At 42.5% G+C, this 17181-nt stretch overlaps 1 protein-coding gene across 2 annotated transcripts in view; it reads right to left on the bottom strand.

The window, feature by feature from the left end:
* The window catches only part of prkci (protein kinase C, iota), a 107854-nt gene extending 102192 nt beyond the window's left edge, over positions 1 to 5662 (bottom strand). The window contains exon 1 of one of the 2 annotated variants that reach the window (XM_078204700.1): positions 5493 to 5662. In XM_078204700.1, the coding sequence (XP_078060826.1) occupies positions 5493 to 5608 (116 nt within the window). In that variant the 5' untranslated portion in view covers positions 5609 to 5662. The remainder of the gene's footprint in view (positions 1 to 5492) is intronic. The other variant, XM_078204701.1, reaches the window with a different exon arrangement.
* Positions 5663 to 17181: the final 11519 nt, after the last annotated feature.

Raw genomic sequence — 17181 nt, 5'->3', positions numbered from 1 at the left:
CTCTGGGTTCTTAGCCCAAGTCTCTGGAATTCTAGCCCAGTAAACAAAACACTATGCTACTGTTAGTAAAAGCAATACTGCTGATGCTGGAATCTGAAACAAAAACAAAAAAAACTGGAAAAACTTAGGTTGGGCAGCATCCATAGGAAGAGAACAGAGTTAATGTTTTAAGTCCACATGACCCTTCTCCAGAACTGGAGAGAGAGAAAAACGTATATTAAGACTATAGACTATATAAGAGGGGATGGACCACCCTGAACACTGATCAGTGGGAGCTGGGAGAGATTGCAACAAAGATGTAGCAAAATTCAAGAACAAGTGACAGATGGCCTGGTAGGGGAGGGTGAAGGAAAGTTTTTGCATCGATCAATAAATGTTTGGGATATATGAAAAAAATTAAGTTGGAGGAGAAAGGTCACAGTCTAAAGTTGTTGAACTCAACATCGAGTCCCAAGGGCTGTAGCGTGCCTAAACTGCTCCACCAGTTTCCTCCAGTTTCACTGGAGTACTGCAGCAGGCCAAGGATGGACACATGGGCATGAGATCAAGATGCTGAATTGAAATGGCAAGCAAGGGGAAGGTTGGAGTCATGTTTCCAGGCTGACTGAAGGTGTTCCTGAAGGTGTTCCACAAAGTGGTCACCCAGTCTGTGTTTATTCTCCCCAACATAGAGGTAACTACACTAAGCTAGTGTTCTTGTTTGGTAATTCATGACTTATTTGTATATCAATAGCATTAATCTGTCTTTGTTCCATATCATTCCCAAAAAAAACTATTCTTGGTCTTGAAAATTTCAATTATTATATTTACAGCCATTACAAGGTTCAATTTCCAGATTTCTATGATTGTGAAAAGTCCTTCATAATTTCACTCCAAAAGAGCTTTGTTCTAATTTTAAGATGAACTATTCTCCTATATTCCCCAACCAGAATAAATCATTCAAATATGATTAGGGAACGCAAGAAACTACAAAAGGTCGTGAATGTAGCCCAATCCATCACGCAAACCAGCCTCCCAGTCATTGACTCTATCTACATTTCCCGTCTCAGCAAAGCAGCCAGTATAATTAAGGACCTCACGCACCCGGACATTCTCTCTTCCACCTTCTTCCGTCAGGAAAAAGATACAAAAGTCTGAGGTCATGTACTAACCGACTCAAGGACAGCTTCTTCCCTGCTGCCATCAGACTTTTGAATGGATCTACCTCGCATTAAGTTGATCTTTCTCTACACCCTAGCGATGACTGCAACACTACATTCTGCACTCTCTCGTTTCCTTCTCTATGAACAGTAAGCTTTGTCTGTATAGCACGCAAGAAACAATATTTTTCACTGAAAACTAATGCATGTGACAATAATAAATCAAATCAAATGACTTTATCAAATCCCTTTGTTCTTTCAAATACCTCAATTAGATTACGGTTAACATATAAACACAAGCCAGGATTATACAACCTCTCCTCACAACATAACCCTTTTGGTCATGGTGGGCAACATTTTGAGGGGCACACAACTGAGGTTAAGTTACAGGTCAAAGTTATACAAATCAGCCATGCTCTAACTGAATGGCACAAAACAATCAAGGGGCTGAATGGCCTACTCCTGTTCCTGGTATCATTCTATCAGTTTCCAAGGTCAATTAATCTTTCCTGGGATTCTGTGGTCAAAACTGAACTCAGTATCTCAAATGAGGTCTGACTAAGGCTCTGTAAGAATCACTTCCTCATGCTGAAATTCCAGTTTCCTTGAGATATATTTTAATGAAGCCTTTTGATTGCTTTTTGCACTTGTGCACTAACTTTTTGTGCTTCAAGAGGGCAATATATATACTTAGATAGATGCTACCCAAAGGAATGCAGGTATTACAAAGTTCCTTGAATTGCATCAATACTTCAATCAGCACTTGGTTCCTTTAAAAATGTACAGTATCCGTTTCAAATCATCTATTGGGGGATTATCCTGGTTAAGAAGTGGCCATTAATTCAAAAGAAGAAGAAAATACAATGCAGACTCAAAATATATTTTTAGTTACAGTCCTACTCAATTTCTGGTAACGCAACAACACATTCATGTGGAGACAGAGTTGCCAGTTTTCATATAATGACAGTCAAGTCTTATCCTGTCCTCACCTGAAATCCAACACAGTCTTTAAATTGTCTCAGAATGATGATGCCCAGCAAAAATCTTACTGATTTTCTCCTCCCTTAATAAAGTAACACTAAGCTTAACTATATCACATCTACCAGGCAAAAACTGAAGATCAAATCTCGGGTCTTCGTCATCAGTAGTGCTTTGTAACAACTAGCACAAAGCATACTGTCTCTAGACATTATCCAAATATGATGGGTCATAAAAGAGTCAGGATTTGTTTTTCCATAGGTGAGATGGACACAGTGTGAAAATTTCACAGAACCAATTAAAAAATTTAATGACCACAATAAAGCTGGCTTAAGATCACAGGGGTCATACTGGACCCACTCGAGAAAAACTGAGACGTATGTTGTCCATCCTTTTCATAATATTTAATTATCTCTATCCTTCATTGTGGTAGACAGCTCTTTGTTTTTGTACTCGTGACTTGATTTAATTTCAGTTTGCCTGGAAACAACTTTGCTCAGAGGATAAAGTCATGCTATCACAAAATTATGTGAAATCCTGACAGCATTTCAAGGACAAAACTGCAGCAAACTAAATGATTTGATTGATTTCCAATAACAGAATGTCCAATTCAGCACAAAATGATCCTCAGTTTCTCTGCATACCAAACGTGTATCCATACTAATTTTGATAGTGTCGATACTTTTCAGTCCTGTCTCTGTGCAGCAATGCAAGATACTTTGCTATGTTGTGGTGTTGTATAAATGCAAGTTATCATATAATGTATGTACTAACAATTTAATGTTGCATCTAACAAATCCCATTTTGTTGATAACACTCCTACTGTTATGAAACTACATGTCCTCCGATCACCATTAACACCACCACCACAGCAGATTCGCTAATATGTTAAAGCAATTGACAGATGTCAAACCCAGGTCAGCTTTTCCCACTTAGTCCACTATGCTCAAACACAAACTTCCAAAAATATGCTCTTAACACTTAAACACTTAAAAACAAAAACAAATTAAGTTGCCCAATTGAATTTGGGTGATTAAAGAATGATCAGTTATTGGCAATATATCAAATGACACTGCAATCCAAGCCAATAGATTTTTTCTATATCGCAAAGTGCTGTGTAGCCAATGAAGTTCTTTTGAATGAGAATCACTTTTGTAATGTACAGAAATCTGGGAGCCAACTTGCACACAGCAAACTCCTACGAACAGCAATGGGATAACTGATGAGATCAAAACACAGTGGCACAGTGGTTAGCACTGCTGCTTCACAGCTCCAGGGTCCCAGGTTCGATTCCCGGCTCGGGTCACTGTCTGTGTGGAGTTTGCACATTCTCCTCGTGTCTGCGTGGGTTTCCTCCGGGTGCTCCGGTTTCCTCCCACAGTCCAAAGATGTGCGGGTTAGGTTGATTGGCCAGGTTAAAAATTGTCCCTTAAGAGTCCTGAGATGCGTGGATTGGCGGGTAAAATATGTGGGGGTAGGGCCTGGGTGGGATTGTGGTCGGTGTAGACTCGATGGGCCGAATGGCCTCCTTCTGCACTGTAGGGATTCTATGAAAACAAAATACCGCGGATGCTGGAATCTGAAACAAAAACAGAAAACGTTAGAAAATCTCAGCCGGTCTGACAGATGCTGTCAGACCTGAGATTTTCCAGGATGTTCTGTTTTTGTAATTGATGAGAGCATCTGTTTCAGCAAGGCTGCTGAAAGGATGGTCACAGTAAGATGATCTTCTTACTGTGTTTACCCCAGTCCAACGCCGGCATCTCCACATCACAAAAGGATGGTCACCAGGGCACTGAGGAGAATATGACTGCTTCTCTTCAAATGTAAACTCGGTTCAGCCCAACCTATTGAGATTATTCGCTGCTTTTAGGAAAACTCTAGACATGAAGGAACTAATAAACAAATATAATGTAACAACTAACTGGGACGGCATAGTGGTAAACACTGTTGCCTCACAGCGCCAGGGACATGGGCTCAATTCCAGCCTCAGGTGACTCAGTGTGGAGTTTGCATGTTCTCCCCGTGACTGTGTGGGCTTCCTCCAGGTGCTCTGGTTTCCTCCCACAGTCCAAAGATGTGCAGGTTAGGTGGACTGACCAGGCTAAAATTGCCCCTTAGTGTCAAGGGGATGAGTAGGGCAAATAGTGTAAAGTTTATTTAAGTTTATTATTAGTATCACAAGTAGGCTTACATTAACACTGCAATGAAGTTACTGTGAAAATCCTCTAGTGGACACACTGCAGCACCTGTTCGGGTACACTGAGGGAGAATTTAGCACGGCCAATGCACCTAACCAGCACGTTTTTCAGACTGTGGGAGAAAACCGGAGCATCCGGATGAAACCCACGCAGACACGGGGAAAACGTGCAGACTCCACACAGACAGTGACCCAAGCTGGGAATCGAACCCGGGTCCCTGGCGCTGTGAGACAGCAGTGCTAACCACTGTTCCACCATGCCGCCCACAATCCGAGATATGGCTTGGGTGGGATTGCTGTCGGTGCAGATTTGATGAGCTGAATGGTCTCCTTCTGCACTATAGAGGTGCTATGATTCTAATTTATTACAAAATCCTCTGCAATACTGTCTGAGGTGACTAAAAGACCATTATTATTTGGCTGACAAGGTAAGGATTCCTGCAATAGGTCAATTATCTCGAGTCAAGGTTGACACCGCACAAAAAACAAAACGTTGTTCCCTTTGTTGTATCAGCTGTGATTCAAAGGGCACTCTTGCCTCAGTCTGCAGTTTTGGCTTCAAGTCCCACTCCAAAGGGCCTGAGCACACAATCTAAGTCGACACTGCCAGTGCAGCCCTAACTAGCACCTTTCAGATGACAAAGTAACCCAACTGCCTGCCCTCTCGGGTGGATATAAAAGATCCCTTGGCCACTCGAACAATAAAAAGTCTCACAACACTCGAACAAAAGCAGGGGAGTTTTGCCTACCGTCCCGGCCAACAGCTAACCCGCAATCAACATAATTAAAACCCAATTATGTGGACATTATCCCATCGGTAGTTGCTGGGAGCATGCTGTGTGCAATTTGGCTCTCACATCTCCTACAGAACAGTCACAATCCTCAGTGAGGGACTTACTTTCCCGGCTCTGGGGCAGCCCGAGGTTGGCCAGGTGAATGGAGGCGAGCACCTACCTTTCCTCAAAGCCCTCCCAGGCTGTTGCTCTGGTGCAGGGTGATCCTCCCCCTCATAATCTCGGATCCTAGCACCGCCCGCCCGCATCCACAGTACAACCGAGCCCCCTCACACCGCGCCCAGGCCCCACTCAGGGAGCCCCCCCTCCAACCCGCTCCGGGGCTCCGTGCCTACTCCCCCCCCCCCCCCCCCCAAACCCGGCCGTGCCTCCAACTCTTACCCTTTGTAATAGGCTTTCATCCGGACCTGGTGGTGATTCTCCGCTGTGTAGGACATCATGCTGTCCCGGTTCGTGGGCATCTCCCTATCGGAAGCCCGCAGACTGGCCGCTCTCATAGGGCCGGCCACACACACACACTTCCCTCGGCACCCTCTCGCGCCCGGCCCAGCCAACCGACCACCGCTGCGCGCGCAGCTCCGGGTCCGCCCACTCCACCACCAGGCACGGGGGGGGGGGGGGAAACAGTAACATCAACCAATATCATCACAAAGTACACTTGACATAAATATCCCTCAAAACACTAAAAACATAAAATGTTATATTTCATTATTCTATATGTGTTTGGAGCGTGTCTTTTTCAGTGTAATCTATCTCGGGTCGAACAACTTGCTAATCTGTTCACCCTACATTCTCAGTTTGGATCGATCGCATTCCAGACCTCCTGCGTCTCACGCATACCGAATGAACACGCATGCGCATCAGCGGGAATTCTGGGATTTGTAGTCCAGGACCTCTGGAGCGGCTTGGTGACTCACCTGTGAGATCAGGTGCATGAGCAACGCTCTGACCAAGGATCATCCAGACTCGGAACGTTGGCTCCACTCTCTCCACAGATGCTGTCAGATCTGCTGAGATTTTCCAGCCTTTTTTCTGTGTTTGATCAGCTGTGTGTCTGGTCAAAAACTCACCTGGGTGATCAGTTGTGTGTCTGGTTAAAAAACGTGCAGGATCCAGTTTCTCGTGTCACAAGTAGGCTTACATTAACACTGCAATGAAATTATTGTGAAAATCCCCTGGTCACCACACTCCGACGACACCTGTTCCGTACACTGAGGGAGAAGTTAACTTAGCCACTGCACCTAACCTGCACGTCTTTCGGACTGTGGGAGGAAACCGGAGCACCCGAAGGAAACCCATGCAGGCACAGGGCGAACGTGCACTCTCCACACAGACCGTGACCCAAGCTTGGAATCAATCCCAGTGCTAAGCACTGTGTCACCATGCTGTTCAAATGTAAGATCAATGTGAAGTGACATGGGACATTTTCTGAACATTAAAAAAGCTATATAAATGCAAGTTTTTTTTTGTAAAACTGCTTCATGTTCTACCTTTTTGCTTTTGCCTTTCTCCTACAACGAAAGCAATGATTGCAATAAAACTTTATCCAAACAGAACAGGAAATAAGGGCAATAATTGGAGTTACGTAGATCTGTTTGATATAGAGATGTGATTACTCATTGTAGGCGTGTTGCACTCATTATTTATTTTAACATTCATCAAGGCCAATTGTATACTGCCTACAAGAAGGTGACCTACAGCTACCTAAATATTATTCTTTCAACACTACTTTGTCTTATCAAAACAGGGCACCATTGCATCTGTGCCAGCTAAAAAAGATCAATGCAGCCTACTCCCATTTTCCAGAATTAGGTCTGTAGCCCTGTATGTTTACAGCACTTCAAGTGCACATCTAATTGTTTTTTAAATGCAATCATGAAGGTTTCTACCTCCACATGTTCAGACAGTGAGTTCCAGATCCAAACCATACTCTTGGTGAAAATAAATTCTCCCCAATTCTTTTCTTTCCTCATTTCTGTTTTGTAATCAAAGGGAAAGTAAAAGTAACAACAATGAGTATTTATATAGGATATTTAAAGTAGTAAAAACGTCCCAAGTCACTTCACAGAAGTGTTATCAAACAAGTATTGACACCGAATCACAAAAGGAGATATTAATGCAGATGCAGCTTGTTCATTTAAATAGTTTTAAAGAAATATTTCAAAGGAGGTGGAGAGCTTTAGGGAGAGAATTCTCAAGTTTCGTGCCTAGGCAGCTGAGGGCACAGCCACAAATGTCATTTTTAAAATTATTTATGGGATGTGGACGTTGTTGGCCAGGCCAGCATTTATTGTCCATCCCAAATTGCCCTTGAAGGTGGTGGTGAGCTGCTGTCTTGGAACAGCTGCAGTCCATGTTACTTAGGTACACCCACAGAGCTGTTAGAGAGGGAATTCCACAATTTTGACCCAGCGACAGTGAAGGAATTATGACATATTTCCAAATCAGAATGGTGAGTGACTTGGAGGGCAACCTCCAGGTGATAGTGTTCCCAGGTATCTGCTGAGTTACTCGCTGCAGGGTTCCCAGCCTCTGACCTGCTCTTGTAGCCACAGTATTTATGTAGCTAATCCCATTGAGCTCCTGGACAATGGTAACCACCAGACTGTCGATAATGGGGGGTTTCAGCAATGCTAATGCCATTGAATGTTAAGATGGAATAATTAAAATTGGGTATGTGAAAAAGGCCAGAATAGGAGGAGCAGAGTGTTCTCAGAGGGTTGTGTAACTGAATGAGGTTTTTCGAGCAGGAAGTGGTGAGGCCATAGAGAGATTTTGGAAAAAGGTGAGTATTTTAAAACCGAAACATTGCTAGACTGAGAACCATTGTGTATTGGTGAGAACAGGGGTGATCTGTGGACAGGACTTGATGCAAATTAAGATGTGGTTACAGGATTTTAGATGAGCTCAAAATTGTTGAGAGTGGATGGTGAGAGGCCAGACAGGAGTGTATTGAAATAGCCAAGTGTTGACATGAATGAAGTTCTCAACAGCAGATCAGACGAGACACGGGCAAAACCAGGTGATGTTACAGAGGTGAAAGTGGACAAACATGTGACCAGAAGCTCATCTCAAACTTGTTTTAATTTATTCAGAGATGTGGGCATTGCTGGCTTGGTAAGCATTTATTCACCATCACTAATTGCCCTTGAGAAGGTGATGATGTGAGCCATCTTCTTGAACCACTGCAGTCCATGTGGTGTAGGTACACCCACAGTGCTGTTGGAGAGGGAGTTCAATGATTTTGACACAGTGACAGTGAAGGAACAACAATATAGTTTAAGGTCAGGATGCTGTGTGGCTTGAAAGGAACTTGCAAGTTGTGGTACTGCCATGCAGCTGCTGCCACACTCCTTCTGGATGGTAGAGGTCGCAGGTTTGGAAGGTGCTGTCGAAGGAACATTGTGAGTTGCTGCAATACATCTTGTAGAAAGTACACACTGCTGCCACTCTGCATCAGTAATGGAAAGAATTAATGTTTAAGGTAGTGAAGCAGACTGTTTTGTACTCAATGGTGTCAAGCTTCTCGAGTGTTGTTGGATCTGTGCTCATCCAGGCAAGTGGGGAGTATTCCACCACATACTGACTTGTGCCTTGCAGTTGGTGGACAGGCTTTGGGAGCCAAGAGGTCATTAAGTTTGCAAAAAATCTGGTTCAGATTCAGGTGCTTGCCAGGCAGAGGGATGGATTCAGACACTAACGAATAGAGTTTCTCTTTAGAGTGGGACCGAAGGCAATGACTTCCCAATATTTAGTTGAGGCAGTCAGACAATTAAGAGATACTGGAGGAGTCAAGTGATGTGCTGGTGAGCTCAATCTGTGGTCATCAGTGCACATGTGATACCTGGTGTTGTGTGGGTGACTTTATTGAGAGGCAGCGTGGGGAATAGAAATAGCAGGGAAAAAGGATATGTTCTTTGGCACTCCAAACCTCATGTTGAGGGAGTGGGAACAGAGATTATTGCAGGAGATTGTTTGAATACGAGGGAATAGGTAAAAACCAGCACAGCAAATCATCTCAGTCTTAGGACATTGCTGCAGGAGTTCCTCAGTGTCCTCAGGTGAACCATCTTCTGCTGCTTAATCAATGACCTTCCATCCATCGTAAGCTCAGAAGTGGGGATGTTCACTGATGATTGAACAATGTTCAACACCATTCACAACTCCTCAGATACTGAAGCAGTCCATGTCAAAATGCAGCAAGTGCTGGACAATATTCAGGTTTGGGTTGATAAGTAGCAAGTTACATTCATGCCACACAAGTGCCAGAAAATGGCCATCTCCCACAAAAGGTAATCTAACCAACTCCCATTGATATTCAATGGCATTAACATCATTGAATCCTCCACTATCAACACCTTGAGGTTACCAGTGACCATAAACTGAATTGGAATAGCCATACTGTGGCTATGAGAGCAAGTCATATACTGAGAATCCGAAGGTTCACGTCCTGCTCCCAAAAGGCTGTCCATCATCGACAGCAACGTGATGGAATACTCTCTATTTGCTTGGATGAGTGCAGCTCCAACAACACTCAAGAAGCTTGACACCATCCAGGACAAAACTATCTACTTCAACACCCCATCCACCTACTCAAAAATTCACTCCCTCTACCAGTGATGCATAATGACAGCTATGTGTACTATATACAAATACATTACAACAACTACTTTATACAGTAAATGGCAGAATTATACTGTAAATGGCAGAACTCTTAAGAGTATTGATAGGCAGAGGGATGTCGGTGTGTAGATACACAGGTGGCAAAAGTGGCAAAACAGGTGGAGAAGGTAGTCAAGAAGGCATGCAGCATGCTTGCCTTCATCGGCCAGGGCATTGAGTTTAAAAATTGGCAAGTCATGTTGCAGATTTATAGAACCTTAGTTAGGCCACACTAGGACTATAGTGTTCAATTCTGGTCATCACACTACCAGAAGGATGTGGAGGCTTTGGAGAGGGTACAGAAAAGATTTACCAGGATGTTGCCTGGTATGGAGGGCATCAGCTATGAGGAGAGGTTGGAGAAACTTGGTTTGATCTCACTGGAACGACAGAGGATGAGGGGCGACCTGATAGAAGTCTACAAGATTATGAGAGGCATGAACATAATGGATAGTCAGAAGCTTTTTCCCAGGGTGGGAGAGTCAATTACTAGGGGGCATAGGTGCGAGGGGCAAGGTTTAAAGGAGATGTACAAGGCAAGTTTTTTACACAGAGGTTGGTGGGTGCCTGGAACTTGCTGCCGGGATAGGTGGCGGAAGCTGATACAATAGTAGCTTTTAAGGGGCGTCTTGACAAATACATGAATAGGATGGGAATAGAGGGATATGGGCCCCGGAAGAGTAGGGGATTTTAATTCAGTCGGGCAGCATGGTCGGTATAGACTTGGAGGGCCAAAGGGCCTGTTCCTGTGCTGTAATTTTCTTTGTTCTTTGTAACTCATCAAGACTCCTTCAACACCATCTTGCATACCAGCAAAACTTCTACAACAAGAAGGGCAAGGGCTCCTCAAGCCACAAACAACTCTGATTTGGAATTCAATCGCTGCTCCTTCACTGTTGCTGGATCAAAATCCTGGAACTACCTTACCAGCAGTATTTTGGGTGTACCTACACTACATGGACTACAACAGTTAAAGGTAACATCTTACCACCACCTTTGCAAGGGCAATTAGGGATGGACAATAAATGTTAGCCTTGCCAGCTATGTCCAGATCACAGGAAGAAACACAAAAAAAATCAGAAAATAAATAAATATTTTGTTATATCTTAGTTGATCATTTTCTTAACATACCTTAGTCGAAAGGAAAATTTGCATTTATGTAGCACCTCTCACACTGCTATTTTGAACCTATAGTTCCCCACTATTTTCTCCAACACAATGCTTCTGCCAATCAGATTGCCAACCAATGTGCACCCTTTTCTCCAATAATATAAATTGTTGTGATCATTTAAAATTTGGCATTCTTGCATTTGTCTTGATGAGTCCAAGATAAAAAGCTTCAGCGACATGTCTCTCTTTTCAGCAATACTGAACTAAACAATGTTTTCAAACTATTATCACTTCTGTTTTCAAAATCTTGTAAATTAGGTTTTCTCAGAATAAGCATGCACATCCCGTATCATTATTGGTAAATACTGTGTCAAATGTGTAACCGAGGTACTGAAAGAAGAAGTATTCAAGATTCAATTGTTTTTCTGTGCTGCTTCAGCTCAGTCTGTGCAGTGGTTTTAACTTTCACTTCTAAAAGCCCAAGGATTCTTCATCTCAGAACAATCTATATACAACTGACGCCTAACCCTTTGATTTTCCTGCCCTGAACAACTCTCTGTGCGCTCCTTACTCTGTTCCCAAATCCATCAATCTTTAACTTCTCTATTTTACCCTCCTTTCCTTTCCAGCTCTCACTTTCACAATTCCTTCAGTCCATTTCTTACCCAACTCAGAGAAATGAATCAGCTCAGGTCAAAATTTCCACAACATTTTACATGATGGTGTCTGTAGTACATTATCCCTTGATCCCATTGAACCTTTCTTCACATAGAAGGCAGCAGAAGTCTGGAACTCCCTCAACATCACCAGTTGAGTTTAAAAATTGGCTAGTCATGTTGTAGCTTTATAGAACCTTAGTTAGTCCGCACTTGGAATATAGTGTTCAATTCATAATTGGGATTGGGGTACAGATCAGTCACGATCTAACTGAAATGGAGCTGAATTACCTGCTCCTGTTACACTCCACAACATTCATTATAGTTTACCCAACACCTTCTTCAATTATGTGTTGTCTTTGGACCAGCTCAATGGGAATTTGATTCATCTTGTCCCAATGCAGACAGCAACTCTACATCAATATCTCCTCCTTCTAACCAGTTTATTTATCTTTGGGTTTCCTCAATAATCCATCTCTGAGCCCCCCCTCCCCCACCCTTGTCTTCCTGATCTACAATCCGCCTGTCATAACATCATACCTAAACATAAGGTTAACTCCATTTACATGCTGATGATATCCAATTATAACTTTCTAAAATTTCTTTTGACCCTAGGACCATGAATATAGATCACACTGACTATCTGACATTAACAAAGCAAAAATTGTTTACAAACCAAACTATTATTTGATCAGTCGAAGTATTTAGTTGTCTTATGTGAGTTCATTCTAACTTGCCATTCAATTAGACGTCATATATGAGGGACTGATAATGGACATATTTTAATTAGTTTTGATCAAAGCTAAACTTCTCATCAAATAGAGGCTGCATGGTGGCACAGTAGTTAGCATTGCTGCCTCACAGTGCCAGGGGCCCCGAGTTCAATTCCTGGCTGGGTCACTGTCTGGTGTTTGTACATTCTCCCTAAGTCTGCATGGGTTTCCTCCGGGGGCTCCAGTTTCCTCCCACAGTCTGAAAGATGTGCTGGTTAGGTGCATTGGCCATGCTAAATTCTCCCTCAGTGTACCCGAACAGACGCCGCAGTGTGGTGACGAGGGGATTTTCACAGTAACCTCATTGCAGCATTAATGTAACCCTTCTTGTGACATTAATAAAGAAACTTAATCTTAATAATTCACTCCATCCTTGTCCCAGCACTTGAATTGTAACAAGAAAGGCAAATTCCTGATATCAACATTTTTCAAGGCTCCTCTTCATTTGTTGTTTGTTCAGACAATTTGTCTGGTAGGCTTGCAACCTTGACAGATTTATCTCTATCCATTCCAGTTGTATGACTCAGCTTTCTATGAGTCCGTTAATCAGTTCTCTGGGAAATTCAGTAACAACCTTTTTTGTTTTTTCTGAATTCAGTATTATACTATTGAAGGCAACCTTCACCACAGCGCAAGGTCAATAAATTAATGCAAAACAGTGGAACTTGAAAGCCTTGATAGTAGGTTGTTTGTATGGTGGAGGTGGCTTAGCCTTCCTAGTGCAATGAATTGTACTTCATCTGATTAACTATGATAAAGATTGATCTCTAATGTAAAGGAGATAGTTAGGAAGCTCAAAGGAGACAGTTGAGGGACCATCATTAAAGTATATCAAACATTGAATGACATAAAATAAATCAAATTGATCATTTCAACGTAAGTCAAGAAAGCATGGTGGCACAGTGGTTAGCACTGCTGTCGCACAGCTCCACGGTCCCCAGGTTCAATTCCGGCCTCGGGTCACTGTCAGTGTGGAGTTTATACATTCTCCCCATGTCTGCATAGGTTTCCTCCGGGTGCTCTGGTTTCCTCCCACAGTCCAAAGATGTGTGGTTAGGTTGATTGGCCATGCTAAATTGACCCTAGTGTCAGGGGGATTAGCAGGGTAAATGTGTGGGGTTGGGGAATAGGGCCTAGGTGGAATTGTGATCGGTACAGGCTCGAAGGGCTGAATGGCCTCCTTTTGTACTGTAGGGATTCTATGTTTCTAAGAAAGGAATAGTGATCATAGCATTAGGGATTTACAGCCATACCCTAATTGCACTAAGGGTATTAAAATTTAACCATGACTTTTATAATTTCATAAAAGATTCTGCATTTTTAATATTAATATTACTTCTGTCAACTATTACTATTTTTGTTGTTGTACTTGCAGCTGTACAAATTCTGCAAACTTGCTTTCATTTTCTCCTCTGTTGTGTTGAGGAAACTATGCATGGCTATGGACTGGATATGGCTCTGGGAACCATTCTGAGCTAATTGTTCACAATTTGCTACCACAGTTCGATAAATCTGTTAAGGAATAGCAGACGAACAAGGTTTTTGATAATCCGTCCACCCAGCAAAATGCAAATGTTTAAAATGTGATTATCAATCTTCAAGGAGGCAGTTATTTGCTTGCGATAAAAGTTGAACTATTAAAGATAGGTAGGAGTACGTTACAACCGGCACTTAATTGAGGTTACCTAGAGCATGTGTTGATTCACAGCTCCTTGCTCAGAACCTACTTGATAAAGATATAAACTGGAGCCTTTTCCCAGTTTATCAGGTCCCTTTGTTGCTGTACTATAGTTTAGATGGAGGCAAGCAGAGGATTCAGTGCTTGGCCACCCAAAGAGGGAAGAACTTATACCTTTCCTTACCTCAAGATGCCCCAAAGCGCTTCACAGCCAAAAAAATAATTGTTTTTTATAGCACTGCAGAGAATCATAGAATTGTTACAGCACAGGAGGAAACCCATTTGGCCCATCATATCCATGCTGACGCTCTGCAAGAGCAACTTCGCTAGTCCCATAATAAAAGTAACATACTGCAGATGCTGGAGATCTGAAATAAAAACAGAAAGTGCTGGCCAGCAAATCTCAAGGGCCGAACATCCTCCCACTGAGGGGCAGAAGTATCACTCGCATCTCCTTCATGTCACCCAAAGAGTGTTTTGTTGCTGTATGTGTTACTGTGGGGCGACCTCTTTTAATGTGGGCCGACTGACGTCTGACATTTCTTTCAGGGGTGGTAAGTGACACACAACAACTTCCATAAAACTCAGTCCTACATCCCTAAAATTGGTCAGGAAAAGCAATAGTCCTCTACCAATTCCTGGGGAACCGCACTATATGCATTCCTCCAGTCTGAAAAAGAACTGATCACTTCTGCACTGTTTCCCGTCACTGAGCCAACTTTGCACACAAGCTGCCACTGCCCCTTTTATTCTATTATTCCCTTTCAACGTTGCTAACAAGCCTGCTTTGTAGCACTTTATTAAATGCCTTTTGGACGTCCTTGTACACCACATCAACTATGTTACTCTCATCAACCCTTTCTGTTACCCCATCAAAACAACCCAAACATTATTTGTAGAAGGTACTTCAGAACCAAATAATTTTATTTTGGTGGTGACGTCAAAATAAGGTAAACAAGCAAATAAACTTCACTATTGAAAGCCTAGGGTTTATGAAGAGGAGTCATTTAATTCAGTGTGAACTCTGTTTCTCTTTCTCAGGCGCCGCCAGACCTACTGGGTTTTTCAAGCACTTGCTGTTTTTATTCCTGGTGGTTGCCATTGACCAGAAATTGAACTGGGCTAGCCAAATAAACACTGTGGCTACAAGAACAGGTCAAAGGCTGGGAATTCTACCATGAGTAACTCACCTTCTGATTCCCTTGTCCACCATCTACAAGGCACAAGTCAGGGGTATGATGGTATACTCTCCACTTGCCTAGATTAATGGGGTTCCAACAACACTCTATAACTAGGGGGTCATAGTTTAAGGATAAGGGGTAAACCTTTTAGAACCGAGGTGAGAAGAAATTTCTTCACCCAGAGAGTGGTGAATCTGTGGCAGTCACTACCACAGAAAATATGTGAGGCCAAAACATTGTCTGATTTCAAGAAGAAATTAGATATAATTCTTGGGGCTAAAGGAATCAAGGAATATGGAGGGGGGTGGGGGGGCGGGAAGTGGGGGGTCAGGATTTTTAATTTGATGATTAGCCATGATTATAATGAATGGCGGAGCAGGCTTGGAGGGCTGAATGGCCTACTCCTGCTTCTAGTTTCTATGTTAAGCTTGACACTATCCAGGACAAAGCAGTGCATTTGATCATCCCCTTATCCACCACCACAAACATTAACTCTCTCCATCACTGACATACAGTGGTAACAGTATGTATAAGATGCATCATCAAGGCCCCTTTGACAGCATCTTCCAAACCCATGACCTCTACTGACTAGAAGGTTAAAATTGCATGAATAGAGAATTGTCAAAAATCAGAAAGGCAGTTGCTGGGAAACAGCTCTATTGTATTCTTGCCTGGGATAATGAGGACAGGTACTGTTATAATTGGAACCCAATTGGATTAACAATAAAATTAACCGGTTATCAAGGTACAACAACCAGCTCAATTTGAGATGAGTATTGTAGAATATAACCTGTGTACAGCTATCCAGGTAGTGTAGGTATATATTTTTACGGCACTATGTTCCAGCTCAGATTCAACTGATTAAGCAAATCTTAATATGTGTTGCTAGGTGGCATCTCTTTCTATGATGTTACGAGTTTGGTTTCCTTGCTCTGAAATGACCTGGTTTAGTATTGTTTTGTATAGTGTTAAAAGAATATCACACTAAAACCAAAACAACATAGTCATTTAAGGGCTCAAAAGAGACTCTGAGGGGATTCCTTTCTAATCAGATAATGAAAGTTTCCCAAGGGAGAATTTCTTGAGAAATAGCTGTTAAAGAAGGAGGTTGTGGAGGCTTCAATGTGCTGCTTATCCACTAGGAGTTGTAAAGAGTTGGATGGAGAACATGCATGGGAACATTGCATGCATGGGTCATATGCATATATGCACGGGGGTATCGAGTAAAAAATTGGAAAGTCATGTTGCAGCTTTATGGAATTTTAGTTAAGCCACATTTGGAATATTGTGTACAGTTCTGGTCACCACACAACCAGAAGGATGTGGAGGCTTTGGAGAGGGTACAGAAAAGGTTTATCAGGATGTTGCCAGATTTGGAGGGTTTTAGCAATGAGGAGAGATTGGACAAACTTGGTTTATTTTCACTTTAACGTCAGAGGCTGAGGAGAGAACTGATAAAGTTCACAAACGTATGAGAGGCATGGATAGAATGGATAGTTGGATTCTTTTTCCCAGGTAGAAATGTCAATTACCGGGGGACATTTAAGGAGATGTGAGAGGCAAGTTTTTTTTACACAGAAGGTGGCAAGTACCTGGAATGTGCTGCTAGAGGAGATGGTAAAAGCAGATACAATAGCAACATTTAAGAGGCTTCTTGACAGATACATGAATCGGCAGGGAATAGAGGGATGAAGACTGTATAGAGGCAAAAGTTCTTTAGTTTAGAAAGGTGTCATGTTTTGATTTGATTTATTATTGTTGCATGTATCGGGATACAGTGAAAAGTATTGTTTCTTGCACGATATATAGATAAAACATACCTCTGTGTCGGCGCAGGCTTGGTGGGCCGAAGAGCGTGTTCCAAAGTACCGTACTTTGTTCTTTAACACTATCATATGCAAGTTCCCCTAGCCCCACACTCTCCTGAATTGGAACTTTATCACCATTCCTTCACTTCAAAATCCTGGAACTCCCTTCCTAACAGCACTGTGGCTTAACCTACAACACAGT

This window comes from Mustelus asterias, chromosome 3, assembly GCF_964213995.1.
Source record: "Mustelus asterias chromosome 3, sMusAst1.hap1.1, whole genome shotgun sequence".
NCBI classification, from domain to species: domain Eukaryota; kingdom Metazoa; phylum Chordata; class Chondrichthyes; order Carcharhiniformes; family Triakidae; genus Mustelus; species Mustelus asterias.
The sequence above is the reverse complement of the archived record's forward strand: the minus strand, read 5'-3'. Positions and strand labels throughout refer to the sequence as shown.